Below are 16,437 nucleotides of genomic sequence, written 5' to 3'. Positions count from 1 at the left end.
AATTAAATAAAATCATAGGCCAAATGGTCCAAATATGTATTTATAGATTATTCCATTGATATAATATAGGTACATATTAGGATACAAAGCAAATTTAACAAAATTAGAGGAAAATTGTAATAATCCTTTGTATTCTATCTGACCACACATAATATTAAAATAAATCTATAGCAAAGAAATTACAGAAAATATACAAAATCATGTGTAGTAAGCAAGAAACTACTGAATGATAAATGAGTCAGAGAAAATATCAAAAATTCCTAGTATTAGATGAAAATAAAAACAAAACATAACATTAAATAATACAGTCTATCATTAGAGAGAAATGTATATCTTTAACTTTTTTTTTAGATCAAAAGATGGGAAAGGGCTTTATTAGCTGTAGCAGGTAAAGAGAACAATGAAGTTGCTTCAAAGCAATATCTTCCTCCATCAAAGAAAATGAGGATATTTTTTTACTTTAATTTACATGTCGATCCCAGTTCCCTCTCACTACCTCCCTCCCTCCCTCCCTCCTTCCCTCCCTCATTCCCTCCCACTTACACTCTCTGCCCCCTCACATGCACCCTGAACACACTCCCCTACCATCCCCCCAACCCAATTCCACATGTTGGGCAATGCCATCCAGGTGGGGTCATGTAAATCTGACAAGTCATTTGAAGTAGGGACTAAACTTCTCTCCTATCTCTAGGTTAAGGCAGTATCCCTCCATGGGGAATGTGTCTGCAAGATCCTTTTGTGTACCAGGGATACATCCTGGTACCACTGTCTGAGGTCTCTTAGACTGCACAGTCCTTCTAGCTGAGACCCAAAATCAGGGGGGCCTGAGTCAGTCCCATGCTGGATTCCCAGCTATTAGTCTGGGTGCCCATTAGCTCCTCCTTGTTCAGGTCAGCTATCTCTATGTGTTTCTGCAACCTGGTCTTGTCCTCTCCTTCTGCATCTGGATTCTAGTTCAACTCAGTGTTTAGTTACAGGTGTTTGCTTCTGTTTCCAACAGGTACTAGATGAGGGCTCCATGATGGTGGATAAGTTAGTTGTTGACCTCACTATCTGGGAAGGGCATTTATGGTAGCCTTTCCACGTTTGCTCAAATTGTTAATTGGCAGCAGTCTTGTAGGTCTCTAGACCTTTCATTGGTTCAGTTTTCTCTTCAAACCAATAATGGCTCCTCTTTTCATTCTCTCTCTCTCTCTCTCTCTCTCTCTCTCTCTCTCTCTCTCTCTCTCTCTCTCTCTCTCTCTCTCTCTCTATGTCTGTCTACTATTCCTACCCTGACTCAATCTTCCTAGTCCCACGTGCTTTCCTCCCTCCCCTTCTCTTTCTCCCACTTCTCTCTCCATTCACTGTCCCCTCTTCCCATGTGCTCTGGGGGGTACTTGTCCCTTCCCCCTTCTGTGAGGAACTTTATATGAATCTCTTAGAATACACCTTGTATCCTAGTTCCTCTGGTGGTGTGAATTATAGGCTGGTAATCATTTGATCTAGGTCTAAAATCCATATATGAGCGGGTACATACCATGTTCCTCTTTTTGTGACTGGATTAACCTCATTCAGGATGGTTTCTTCAAGTGCCATCCACTTGCCTGCGAATTTCGAGATTCCATTATTTTTTTTTCTGCAGAGTACTATTGCATTGTGTAGATGTGCCACATCTTCTTTATCCATTCTTCAGTTTAGGGGAATCTAGGTTGCTTCCAGGTTCTTGCTATTACAAAGAATGCTGCTATGAATATAGTTGAGCACATGTCTTTGTTGTATGGATGTGGATCATTTGGGTATATGCCTAAGAGTGGGATTGTCAGGTCCTGTGGTAAACTAATTCCCATTTTCCTGAGGAACCGCCATACTGATCTCCAAAATGGCTGTATGAGTTTTCACTCCCACGGTGGAAGAGTGTTCCCCTTTCTCCACATCCTATCCAGCATAAGTTGTCATTGGTGTTTCTAATTTTAGCCATTTTGGCAGGAGTAAGATGGTATCTCAACGTTGTTTTGATTTGCTTTCCCTAGCTAAGGATGTTGAGCACTTTCTTATGTGTCTTCCAGTCTTTTTGATTTCCTCTATTGAGAATTCTTTCTTCAGTTCTGTACCCCATTTTAATGGAGTTAATTAGTGTTTTGTTGACTAGTTTCTTGAGTTCTTTGTATATTTTGGAGATCAGCACTTTGTCACATGGAGGATTGGTGAACATCTTTTCCCAGTCTATGGGCTGCCGTTTGGTCTTGTCCACTGTGTCCTTTGCCTTATAGAAGCTTCTGAGTTTGAGGAGGTCCCATTTATTAATTGTTGATCTCAGTGTCTGTGCTCCTGGAGTTATGTTTCAGAAGTGGTCTTCTATACCAATTTGTTCAAGGTTACCTCCTACTTTCTCTTCTAAGAGGTTCAGTGTGGCTGGATTGATGTTGAGGTCTTTGATCCATTTGGACATGAGTTTTGTGCACAGCGACAGACATAGGTCTATCTGCAGTCTTCTACACACCATCATTCAATTGGGTCAGCACCATTTGTTGAAGACCCTTTCCTCCCCCCATTGTAGTCTTTAAGCTGTCTTGTTGAAAATAAGGTATTCCTAGGTATGTGGGATTATGTCAGGATTTTTGATTTGATTCCATTGGTCTACCTGTCTATTTTTGTGCCAGTACCAGGCTGTTTTCAGAACAATAGCTCTGTAGTAGAGCTTAAAGTCAGGGATGGTGATGCCTCCAGAAGTTCTTTTATTGTATAGGGTTGTTTTGGTTATCCTGGCTCTTTTGTTTTTCCATATATAGTTGATTATTATCCTTTCAAGGTCAGTGAAGAATTGTGCTGGGATTTTAATGGGGATTGCATTGAATCTGTAGATTGCTTTTGGCAATGTTGCCACTTTTACTATATTTATCCTACCTATCCATGAGCATGGGAGATCTTTCCATTTTCTGGTATATTCTTTAATTTCTTTCTTTAGAGCCACAAAGATCTTATTATATAGGTCTTTCACTTGTTTGGTAAGCCTTACACCAAAATACTTAATGTTGTTTGTGGCTATTATAAAGGGTGATGTTTATCTGATTTCTTTCTCAGCCTACTTGTCATCTGAATAAAGTAGGGCTACTGATTTTTTTTTCAGTTCATCTTCTATCTTGCTAGTTTGCTGAAGGGGTTTATCAGCTGTAAGAGTTCCCTGGTATAGTTTATCGGGTTGCTTATGTAAACTATCATATCATATCATATCATATCATAGAGACAGTTTTAGTGTGTCCTTTCCAATGTGGATCCCCTTGATCTCCTTTTGTTGTCTTATACCTTTAGCTAGAAATTCAAGTACAATATTAAAGAGATATGGAGAGAAAGGGCAGTCTTGTCTTGTTCGTGATGTTAGAGGAATCGTCTTAAGCTTCTCTCCATTCAGTTTGATGGTGGCTGTTGGTTTGCTACATATAGTTCATCATAGGTAAATCAATAAAAGTAATTTATCATAAAATGGTCTCAAGGACAGAAATCATAAGGAGTGGTGCTTTGAATAAAAATGCTCCCTTAAAAGCATGTATTTGACTATTTAGTCAAGTAAAGAGAGTCACTATTTGAATGGCTAGAGTGAGGAAGTATGTCAGAAGGGGTAATTCTCGAGGTTTCAAAAGTCCATGCCATGCCCAGCATCTTTCCATGCTGCCTGAGGATCAGGATGTAGAACTTTTAGCTACTTCACTGTGTGTCCCACCAAGCTTTCCTTCATGATAATAATGAACTAAGCCTCTAAAACTGTTAGCAAGCCCACAATTAAATGTTTTCTTTCATAAGATTTGTCTTGATCATGGTGTTTCTTCATAGCAATAGGAAAGTGACTAAAACCTATGGTAATCTCAATACAGACAGAAGTCCTTTAACAAAATACAGTTCGTTATTTTTTATGTGAAATTCAATAAATTCTATGTAAAGTAGCCTATAGCAAACATTATGGCAAATGAGAAAACCCAAAACATTGTCATTAAAATCAGGAATAAGATGACGATGTCCACTCTACATACTGTTATTTGAATTGTTCTTTAAGGCTTGGCTATAATTATTAGAGAGTAAAAGGCATACAAGGAAAAAACAGAGAAGTCAGGAAGTATCTATATTTTATTTATGGCATTCTATACATGAGAAATCTGAAAGACTCCTCCAGAAAGTTTCTGGAGATGATAAGCACATTCAACAAAGTGGCAGGTTACAAAACCCACCTGCACAAATCGGTTGTGTTCCTGTATAACAATGACAAAAATACTGGGAAATAAAGAACACAATACCATTCATAGTAGCCTCAAAAATTATTGTATGATTCATGTTGAAGCACAGAGCCAAAGTAATAAAACATGGTACTGATACAAAAAGAGACAAACAGATTAATGGAAAAGTATAGAGGATTCCCTTGGTGCATGAAAGGACTTTGGGAGCACATTCTCCATGGAGGGATACTCCTGTAACCTAGATGCTTCCTGTAACCTAGAGGCAGGAGAGAGTACCTGGTCCTTTCTCCTAATGAATTGACGGATATTGTTGATTCTTCCAGGAAGGCATCACCCTCCCTGTGGAGTGGGGGGGGAGTGATGGGATGAGGGGGTTTCGGGGGGGGTGAGGACATGGGAGGGAGGGACAGAGGGAGGAAGGAGAGAATGAAGGGGAGAGGGAAGGAGGGAAGATGGATGGAACTGGGATCGATATGTAAAATAAGAAAGAAAAAAAAAGAATAGAGGATACCTATGAACCATATCGATGACTGACTTAGCACAGTAACCCTACTGGTGCAGTAGTGGCTCACAAAGCTTGGCCATAACCAATAGTGCACTAATGGGACTTAAGATCCACTCTACAAGAAGAGTACCATGCCTGTTATTAAATATCTAGCTAAGTACCCAGTGTTAGTAAAATCATGATTATAGCAGAACAATCTACAACTACTAATTTACTAATCCAATATAATTCCTAACAACAATTTATAAACATTTGCCCTTATACTCACAGATAAAAATAGTATTCACCCTTCATCAAGGAAACTTCCCTGTGAAACAGATGAGAGCCCAGTACGAATATCCACCACTGATGAAAATGCAGAGTCGTGCAGCCATACTGCTGCTAAGGTAGTGGTGACATCCAGACCCAGCCGCTGAGGAGAAGCATCTAGGGGTCCATGGTCCTACCATGGCTGGTGTCTGTGCTGACTTCTGGGTCTTTCATTGCCACCAAAGGTCACACAGAGGCGCAGGACTGGGGCCACAACATGAGGCCTTGGTGGTATGCAGGAGACATGCTGATGCTAGAACCATTCCCACCTGAGTAGCCATTCCTTCCACCCTGATCCAGGATGTCAACCCAGCCCAAATTGTCTGGGCCCGTGGTGCAGCCTTATCTGGGGTTTGTATTAATGAAAACAGATTCCTACACTAGTGAAGTGTGTAGCATAGCACCTTGCATAAACACTTTCAAAGCATTAACAGAATTATTGTTGATCCCTTAGGTAATATCATATAATATTTCTCCTTAAATTATGTTTTGAAATTATAAAACATAAAAGGATAGTGCTCTGCTTCTTTTAATATCTAAGACTGGGTACTAGTGTTCTCAGTTTTGGAACACAGAAACAGAAGAAAATATAAAGAAATCATTTAAGAAAATAGATACAAACAAAACATTAATGACAACTTTTTTCTCATAGATAGGGCTTTGGAGAAACAATCAAAAGAGAGCACAAAATGTGTGTTAACATCTTTGTTTAGGGTAACATTTCCTAAATGTTTTTCAAATAAAATCAAAGTTTACTGTTGATTCACATTGAGAAATATACCTACTAACAGACTTATCAATTGCAAAGCATTGTTGGATTATATTCTTGTTAGATAATTCTACTGGGTTGTCATCATTTTTATCACAAATACATTGATTCAGAATCCAGAGGTCCAAGGTTATTATTTGGTCCTAAAATGCATAAGTAGTGGTCCTAGCCTCAAAGTAATCACTTGCTGATTTACATACTAAAATCACCATGGAATTTGCCTGTGAACATGCTGCACTCATAGGAACTACATTTGCTTAACCGAATTTAAGTCAGAATAGCATAAGATGATTTTATTCACATGAGTATATTGTAGAAAATTGCTCATCACTTCTGATAGCTCTGTTTATGTTTTTAGTGAGCATAAAGATTGCTGTTGCTACCATTCTAAAACTTTAATCTGGATATAAAAATTTTAATTCAGAGAGGAAATTTAGTGGAATAAGTAGAAAGGAAGTGAGCCAGGGATAGAAATTCAATAGGATCCCTACAGTGAGGGTAAAAGTGAATTGACATCTTGTAAACAAAAATACACAGTGATTAAACCCTCAGTTCTAACACGTCTATTTCTGTATTAGATCAGAAAAAATGACTGTTAACTGTTGCCTTTTTAAATTTACTTTCCTTTGGTCTTAAGATCTTCCATACAGCAATAATTCTTACAATACTTATAACACCTCCACAGTCTGTTAGTTAAACATATTAGGATGTTGTGCTTTTCATTATACTTATATTCATGTGTGGTCGTTTTGAGTATGTCTAGTAATTCAAATGAAAGCAAATACTCTCATAAATGTTATGAATCTAAAAGATATATATATCAAATACTTAAAAGTAATACATTCAAATCTGATTAACCAATTATTCACAACTTTTGATTTATGAGTAGCATTTAGGTTTGTTTCTTATATCCAAATTATTACTTAATAATTTAATACTTAATTTTAATTTTCAGATTGCATTTTAAGTATATTTCTCCCTTCCCTCTCTCCCTTCAGTACCTTTACATATAAACCTCCTTGCTCTCCCTAAAACTAATGGCCTCTTTTTATGTAGAACTCTTTAAAAATGTCTACATTGTGTTTTGTAAATATGTAATATAGTTATTGTGTATGTGTATGCATATGGGCTACACAAAATATATACTATGCAATTATCAGCTGTCATAGTATTCTTATCAGTTACTTGTCTAGAAACAGTACTTAGTAGACAATCTGTGTTGTTGAAAGAATTTGGACATTTGGGTAGGAATGATGTAATTGATTTAAAGTAATTCAGTACCCATATACTTACAGAGAAATGGGTAGATATACTTTTGCATATTTATTTTATTTATAATGTTATAATATGATAACATCGTTTCCTCTGACCTATATTTTTAATGAAGAATTAAAATTTCATTTCTAGCTAAATTATCTGAGTTAGGTGGGTTAAGAGACAAACCAAAAGTGAAATTAGGGGTAGCCATTTTGTACAACAAAACCTTAGCAGAATAAATATGTTCTTCAGATTTGGGAAATTATGTTAAAAATAAGATGATGTCTGTTTGAATGCATTTAAAAAACCCTGCTTAATAAAGGCGTATTTGTGAGTGTTGTGTGGATTGAATGTTACATATATGTGTGTAATTTGAATCACCTCCTTCCATAATTGCTTATACTTAGAGGAGACCTCGAGAGTTTAGGAGAATCTATAACACATCTTCTTCCATAGTCAAATAAAAAAATACCAAATCCTAACATTCAGTGTTTATGTGGCTGGTATGTAAAATGAATGTACATGAAACACATAAATCTAAAGCATTAAAGGTAGTACCCCTTATATGAAAAAACATGTGATATTTGTCTTTTATTCTCTGGGTTACATAGAATGGTTGGGTTTTTGTTTTGTTTTGGTTTTTGTTTTTTATAACATTTTTTAGCATGATTCTTTTATTTTAAAACAATATTTTCTCATTTTAGATACCACACCCAGTTCCCATCCCACACAGAATAGTTGTTTCTAGTTCCATCCATTTGCCTGAAATTTTTATAAACTAATTTTTCTGAAAAGCAGAAAAATCATTAATTCTGTAAATATACCACAGATTCGTTATTCATTCATCAGTTTTGGACTACTAAGGGTGTTTCTACTTCCTGGTTATTATCATTATTATTTTTTAGATATAATTCTATTGGCCAGTTACTAATTTATTATTGGCTAGATCTTTCTTAAATATTAACCAATTTCTATTAATCTAAGTATTTCCACGTTGTTTTGTCTTACTGGAGAGAGAGCCTGCGTACTACCCTGTAGGTCTTCCATCTTGGATCTCTCTATTTCCCTTTTTCTCCTTGTCTTCTAGTCCTGCCTATCTTGCTTTCCTATTGGCCAAAAGTGCTTTATTCATTAAGCAATACGAGGAACATATTCACAGAATGACATCCCCCATCATCTCCTCTTTTCTGTCTAAAATAAAAAGAAGGGTTTTAATCTTAACATAGTAAAATACATAGCAAAACAGTTATCAAATAAGAACCACAGTTAACAATATTTAGTTCATTAACATTTACCAAGATTTAAAGAAAATATTCTATCATCTGTCTTATCTTTCTGAGTCTAAAATCCTATATGTAACTTATCTTTATGACCATTGATGAGCACATATCTCTGTAATCGATGTAGAATTCTTCGGGTTATTTTTTAAAACGAATTAAAATAACTTTATTATATAAGTATATTTGTTTGCTTGTTTTTTCCTTAAATATTTTACCGTGACATTTACATTTTTATAACATAATTCTTTTTCAATTCTTTGGAAATATAACAGCACAAACACCAATCCCTCCCATCTCCCAGCCCTCCATATTTGCCTGTCAATCCCATAGTGTTCACCCCCCCCCCAAATGATCCCTACCAAAACATTAATTAAAAGATAAATAAACATAATAACTGCCTTGTTTATCTGTCTTTCCCATCTCTTCAATACTTGCCCACTAGTACCAGTGACATTGGGAGCTATAGTGTGTTAAACAGTACACCATTTTGTTCAGTCAGCTCCATTCTTTGGGTTATTCTTAAAAGTGATTTAGCCGTATTTTGAGGTAGATTTCTTTTCAGCTTCTGATGAACTCCCACGATGTAGTAGTTGTGCCAGTTAGCACTCCTGCCAGTAATAACTAAGTATCTCCTTTCCCTATATACTCAACAGCATTTGCTGTCATTAATTTTATTAATTATGTGCATTCTTTATATTTATATTTTAAGGTTATAATCACTATATTTCTACTTCTGTTTTCCTCACTCCATACTCTGCCAAGCATATCTCTTATTCTCTTTCAAATTCTCGGCCTTTTTAAAACTTGTTATTGTTGTTGATGATGGTGGTGGTGGTGGTGGTGTGTGTGTGTGTGTGTGCGCACGCGTGTGTACTTTCGTGTGTGTGTGTGTGTACCTTCGTGTATGTGTGTGTGTATGTTTCATCTCTTGCAAAATTTTTATTTAGCTCTACATACAATTTTAAAATTTGGTTCGTTTCTAGAATTAGATGTCTCTAGTAAGAGACCAATGGTAGAGGGGATCATCCAATGAAGGAGATATGAAATATAGAGCTATGAAAGGATATAATGGAAATTTAAACAGTAAGATTAAAATGTGTAGAAGAATAGGGTTGAAGATGGACTATGGAGAAAACTCCATTCTGAAACCCACTACACTAGAAACTTGTGTGTGTGTGTGTGTGTGTGTGTGTGTGTTCTTACCACACAATAGAAGGAAACAATACCCCAGCTAGGCATCATTTGTTGTCCAATACAAACTCCAGTACTCCAGTACTCCAGTATAAGGAATGGGTTACATATTTTTGGTTACTGGCCAAAGGAATCCCATAGACCCCCAAAATTCTATAGTCTATTTTCAATATTATGGTTATTCTCAAACGTTCACAGTAACACCCAATTGCTGAACAAACCACATAATTATGCAAAGAATGTAGAGATATCCAGCTTCACCCCTACTAGGAAGCATTCAGAGTGCTAGAATATACTATTCACACTATCATAGGAAAACTCAATCATCAATCTCAAAAAGCTATGAACACCACTGGCTATAACAATCACCTGGCTGCAAGATATTTTTGTTGGTGCAATAGCTACAAGATTGATTGGGAAGTGAAAGTACTCTTCTTTTGAACTTAAGGTCCATTACATGCAAATGGAATCCATATGTGGTGCTGTTAGTGAGGCTGAGAACTGGAGACTATATAGGTCATGAGCACTATATGAACATCTACTATTATTATCTGCTAAAGGAACATAGCAATAACATGACTCCTAATGAAATATTACTGTACACATAGATCCGTATACCATAAGTGATATCATAAGTGATACACACCAGAGAGGCTTCTTCATTCAGTATATGGTAATAATTAACACAGAGTCCCACAACTGGAGAGTGAGAAATTTTGTTTGGAGTGCTTAGCCCCAAATGGGATCTCTTTAGCATATTCCTCCCTCACCCCTAAAGCTCAGGAATCTATATGTAAATAAATAAGTGACATGACAATTATAAAAGCCAGAGGTGATGGACAGTTTTAAGGAAACAGTTTTTTTTTTTTTTTTCAGACCAACATGCCAAATGCACATAGGAAATCACAAACACTGTAACTAGCATAAGCTAAAGAGAGACAGGATCTCAGCATGATGGAGATCCCACTTTCAGACAATAAGCTATAGCAAATAATAGCTTCTAGGAGGGAAAATATTTTTCTTCAATAGAGTAACACTAGGTATATCAGTCATACTCCAGGGCTAATTGGCCAACACAACACAAATTGAACTCTGATTTTCAGTGGTTTCATTTCTTTCTTTTCCTTTTGTTGAAGAAGGAGAAAGAACATGAAGTTGTATGAGTATGGAAGTGAGGAAGATCTGGAAGGAGCTGAGAGTTGAAAAAGAAAGGATAAAATATATTATATTTTTAAAGATAAATACAATTTTAAAAATAAAATATACATGTATTGACTTCATTGTACAAGTGGGGATATTAAATGGGTAGAAGAGAAAATTCAGTTTTTTTTTAATTTTCAAAAACTTAAGCTTTCCAAGTTATGCTCCTTAAAGATAGCCATTGCACTTTGATCATTTAAAGACCCAAGCCTCCATAAATTATATTGTGCACAATAAATAATAAATATTTTTGCATAAATGGTTGCATAATTTGTCAATGTTCAACTTTGTTTAGGTCATAAATAATGTTACTTGTCTAATAAAGATATTTAAAACATTTTGCCTCCTAAGTAAACATGTAACAGGACACAAATAAGCAAACAAACAAACAAAACAATCTTCAGAAAAATAACTTGTGTTCCTTGTCACAGCCATTGTACAATTCACAGAGCATTCACACAGAGGAAGGTGAATAAGATAGTAAAAAATGAATTATTAAATAATCAACCAATTAATTATCAATTAATTAAGTAATTAATTGATTGATTTTATAGGGTTTTTACTTAATAAATACATAGCAACTACTTCCTATTTGCACTAGGAGAAATAGCAGACATGCAGTTGTGTAAACCTGACTGTCATAGTCTTTGTCATTTTCGACACAATCGAGTAATCTAAAGGAGATAAATATGTAAATACAACATGGGACAAGAAAACTGCATTGACAAATGTGTTAACAAAAGAATGTGGAAAGAACATTTATGAGTTGAATCAAGCAATAGTCACAATGACAAGAGGAGGAAATTTTTGAGGAAATTTCACTTAATAGTAAAGCATGAAAGTTAGTTAGAAGTAATTCCCTATTGGGATTGTATAAGGAGTAAAGTTTGTCCTCCTGCCACTGGTCTGGTCACGCCGCCGCGCCAGCCCCAAATAACACACTGAAACTCTGTCTTTGATATAATGCTATTGGCCCGGTACTTGTTTCTTATTGGCTAGCTCTGTCTTAAGTATTAACCCATTTCTATTAATCTCCACACAGTCTTATCTTACCAGAGAGGCCGCTGGCGTTCTACTCTCTCCATCTTCCATCTTGACTCCTCCTTACTACTTCCCCTTTCCTCCTTGTCTCCTAGCCCCTCCTATCTTCCTTTCCTGTTGGCCAAGAGTGCTTTATTCATTAACCAGTATGAGAAACATATACAGAATGACATCTCCCATCAGGATTGGATAGATTATCCCTGTCAAAAAGCTTATATACGATGAAGAAAGTGGATGTAGGGGATTTTATAGCCTTGGTTAAGAGCCACCAGTAAAGTTGAAATGCTGCCTTCAGATGGCTAATGCCTGGGTATAAACATAAAAATACTCCTTTCTATTGTAAAACTATTTTGAGACACGTTCTCTACCCAGTTCAAGCAAATGTTAATAAATCTGCCTACTGCTTATAAATAAACTTGAGAGAACATGCACACAATGATTGCATATTTTCTGACTCCATTTATATTGTTATTTGATTATTGTGTTTCATACATATTTCCTAGGACAGTCCACTGGTCTTACAGTCTGACAGGAATGTAACAGTGAATGCGAGAAACCACATGGGACAGCTTACTGGACAGCTGACAGTCGGTGAGTGTTCAGAGGTAAAGTCTGTTCATTCTGTCTTACTCCATTTTAGACTCTGTGGTCAAATTGAAATACATGACGCTATGTTCCTTCTCCAATTCATTACTCCTAAGTTTCAAAATGTAGTATTTTTTCCCTGAAATATTTTCATGTTATATCAAAATAGATATAGAAAGCACATAGGGTGGCATGGCATAATATGTATGTGCATCCTTTGATTTAGGACAGTAATTTTCTGATGAAATTATATATATATATATATATATATATATATATATATACAAATAATTTTTTACTATAATAAATGTTAGTACTTTCAGTTTCTGACAAAGCTTTTTTTAAGATTATTTATGAAAGATTTAACATATGAAAGACAAATAGTACTTTGTTTACTTCTTTTCTGAAATAGGGTGTTGCATAGACTAGACTGACCTAAACTGGCTATGTAACTGAGTGTGACCCTGAACTCTTGATCTTCTTAACTCCACCTCTCTGAAGCTCTGTTTACACTGTAGCAGTGCTGGGGATTTAACCAAAGGCTTTCTGCATAGTAGGCAAACACTCTACCAACTAAAAAAATATCCTATTCCTTATGCTAGGATGCCTCTCTCAATCTTAATGCAGTAGGGAAGAGCTTGGTCCTGCCTCAATTTATTATGCCATGCTTTGCTGACTACCATGGGAGGCCTTACACTTTTTCAAGAGAGGATGAGAGCATAGAAAGAAGGTATTGAGAGGAATTGGGAGGGAAGGAGGAAGGGGAAACTGTGCTTGGTGTGAAAAATACATTTTAAAAATTAATTTTAAAAAGATATCCTCAGTCCTAAATGATTTTACTTGTATTATCAAATAAATTTTAACTTAGCCATTGACATAGCATGTGTAATTATCTCACTCAGTTTTCATATAGAAAATACAAATCAATCTGTTGCGACTATATACATTATACATATTTGATATACATGCAATGCTAAAATGTTTTGATATAATATATGGCATGTAATAAACTTACATGATACTGTCATTGCTTGACTCATGTTTATATTACTATTATCTGCATTTCTATATTTAGCTACATTATCTATAATATGTGATATACATACAGTGTTAGAGGGTCAATTTTCAATGTTGAACAATGAATTACTCTATTGTAGTGAGAAATTAATGTTTTCAATATTTCTAGTTGAGTTTTAGAAATATAATAATCACTTATAATAGACATTTATACATAAGAATGATAACTGTGTCTTCATTTGTAGAAATATGAGTTTGATAAATCATAAGTTTTGATGAAACAAAAAGGATTACTTTGTCAGTAATACCTATTTTCATAACTACACATTTTGTAATAAATTAAAATATATTACTTATAAAATAAATGTATTAAAAAACTGCAGGAATCAAATATTTCTATACATGCATACATTTTCCAGAATCATCAAACCATTAATATTAATCTCAATAATAATTTGTGATTGTCTCAAAATAGTATAGAATGATCTGAAGGACTGGGCTTCAGTTGAGGATGTTTTTCAAGTCAAAATGTACTAATTTATTCATAGATAAGAGAACTTAATATAATAGAATTTTAATTCTTAGTGGAGCTGTCAACAGATAAAAACACACAGACTATATTGTAAAATCCATTGTCAAATAATAGTTACATAATTCCTGCCTGTCACATGAAGCAGGTGTTTGATTACAGGGTGTGTAGACAAAACCATCTGCATTAAATTGTATTCTTCTATGCATGACATATAAAGATATATTTTGCTTGCATTTTATCCATTCTTGCAAACTCTTTCAATGTAATATTAATATCACTCAAATGAGAGAAAAGAGAAAAAGAGAGGGAAAGAAAAGGTGTTTAATTTTAATGAATAATCATGTAGCCAATTATTTCTGTTGTTAGAAAACAAACTTAAACTAAAATCTGGCAACTTTTGTGGTTGACTCCCATAAATATTCCTTTCCCTTGTAACTGTCAATAAACAAAGAACAAAAGCATATTCACTATAGAGTGGGTTGTAACACATTAAATAATCTTGTATATCCAGTTATGCACACTTTTTAATCCCATCACCTGAGTGGTTAAGGTTAACAAATATCTGTTAGCTTGAGATCACCCCTGTAGATACAGTAAATTCCAGGTCAGCCAGGACTACACAGTGAGAACTTGTCTTAAATACAAACTTACATATGGATATCTAATATTTTGGTGGATTCTAAGAAAAGAACTTCTGTAAGGAGTAAGGTTTTTCCTCCCGCCGCTTGGTCTTGTACCGCCGCAGCGCCAGCCCCAAATAACACACCAAGTCTCTGTATTAGATATAATTCTGTTGGCCAGTTACTTGTTTCTTGTCTGCTAGCTCTGTCTTAAGTATTAACCATTTCTATGTATTTCCACGTGGTCTTACCGAGAGCGGAGGAATGGCGGTTCTGTTCTCTCCAGCTCTCCATCTTGGCCCCTCCTTCCTACTTCCTATTTCCTCCTTGTCTCCTAATCCCTCCTATCTTCGTTTCCTATTGGCCAACACTGCTTTATTCATTAACCAGTATGAGAAACATACAGAATGACATCTCCCATCATCTCCTCTTTTCTGTCTGAATAAAAAGAAGGATTTTAACCTTAACATAGCAAAATATATCACATAACAGTTATCAAATAAGAATCACAGTTAACACTATTTAGTTAGGAACCTCCCTTAAAGGAGCCATGCTAATATCTGCTTGTCTCTCGCAGAGTCCAACCGAGAAAAATGCTGCTACCAAGAAACCTTGCTTGTCTGTGTTCTTTTGTTTCTAAAACCCCTTTTTTAAGCTTTTGTTAAATTTTAAGTGGAAGTTCTTATTAGTCACATGGGTACCATATGTAACGACTGTGGTTTTTCCTCCTGCCGCCTGGTCTGGTCCCGCCGCCTGGTCCCACCTTGGAGATCAGTTTTTTTTTTTTTTTTTTTTTTTTTTTTTTTTTTTTTAAAAGGTGTGGCACTTACTTTGAATAACCCAAGAAAGATGGAAGTGGTTTTGGTGTCTTAAAATGGGAAGCAATAGTTATATGTCAAATATGTCATTATTTTGGTAGTGTAAACTATAATAATGATGACTTTTGTTACAATGTATTACATTTCTGTGAACAATTCTAGGGTTACTTATTCTCATATTTTCTTACTGATGGTAGTAAAATGAGGCACATCATGACTGTTACCATGTGTCAATGTAAACATCACTGACATATACACAATGTATTAAAATATGAATCTTGAAAAGATAATTGTGATTCCTGTAAGTTTAAAGATGAGTAAATTCTCACAATATATTCAGGGAACTTGTAAAATCCTCTTTTCATCCATTTTCTTTTAAATTCATTTGTTTTTTTTTGTTTGTTTGTTTGTTTTTTTTTTTTTTGGCAGGGAATGCCATTGATTTTAGTATGACACTGTTTATTAAGTTAAGGTGTATTACCTCTAGTCAGCATGTATTATGGACTATAATTTTAGGTATTCTGCAAGTAAAATATTACCTAACAGCATATCAATTTCCTGTGAAGATGTACACTAAATTCCAGCAAATAATAATTATTTTTGAGATTTTTATATCTATAATGTATTTGAAAAGAAAAGGAAGTCTACTTCATTAGTAGCCATTTTTTTTCCTGATATAATTCTGTTTGCCAGTAGAACTTCCTTATCAGCTAGCTCTGTCTTAAATATTAACCCATTTCTATTAATCTAAGTGTTTCCACGTGGTCTTATCTTACCGGAGAGTGGGGCTGGCGTTCTGCTCTCTCTGACTTCCATCTTAAATCTCCTCCTTAGTACTTCCTCTCTCTTCCTTGACTCCACGTCCATTTGTTTCATCATGCCCTCTAAAATGCTGTGTAAGAGCTATGAACAAACCAAATCCCTATTTACCTTAGGTACTGTCTTGCTTCTTAATTATAAGTCCACTTTTCTTCTCATTCCATGTAAAAGAGTCCTGTGATTTAATCCAGAGATGTGACATGTGTGGTAAGTTAATTCTAATACTATTTTTCTACCTTTGAAATAGAAGCCAAATTATCCCTATTCCAATAAATGCATTGAAAAT

At 35.2% G+C, this 16,437-nt stretch overlaps 1 protein-coding gene across 1 annotated transcript in view; it reads left to right on the top strand.

The window, feature by feature from the left end:
• Positions 1–16,437, top strand: part of Sgcz (sarcoglycan zeta) — an 895,063-nt gene that overhangs the window by 790,862 nt on the left and 87,764 nt on the right. The window contains exon 4 of the mRNA XM_051182286.1: positions 12,264–12,351. Within this exon, the coding sequence (XP_051038243.1) occupies positions 12,264–12,351 (88 nt within the window). The remainder of the gene's footprint in view (positions 1–12,263; positions 12,352–16,437) is intronic.

The sequence above is a fragment of the Phodopus roborovskii genome, unplaced genomic scaffold, assembly GCF_943737965.1.
Source record: "Phodopus roborovskii unplaced genomic scaffold, PHOROB, whole genome shotgun sequence".
NCBI classification, from domain to species: domain Eukaryota; kingdom Metazoa; phylum Chordata; class Mammalia; order Rodentia; family Cricetidae; genus Phodopus; species Phodopus roborovskii.
The sequence above is the reverse complement of the archived record's forward strand: the minus strand, read 5'-3'. Positions and strand labels throughout refer to the sequence as shown.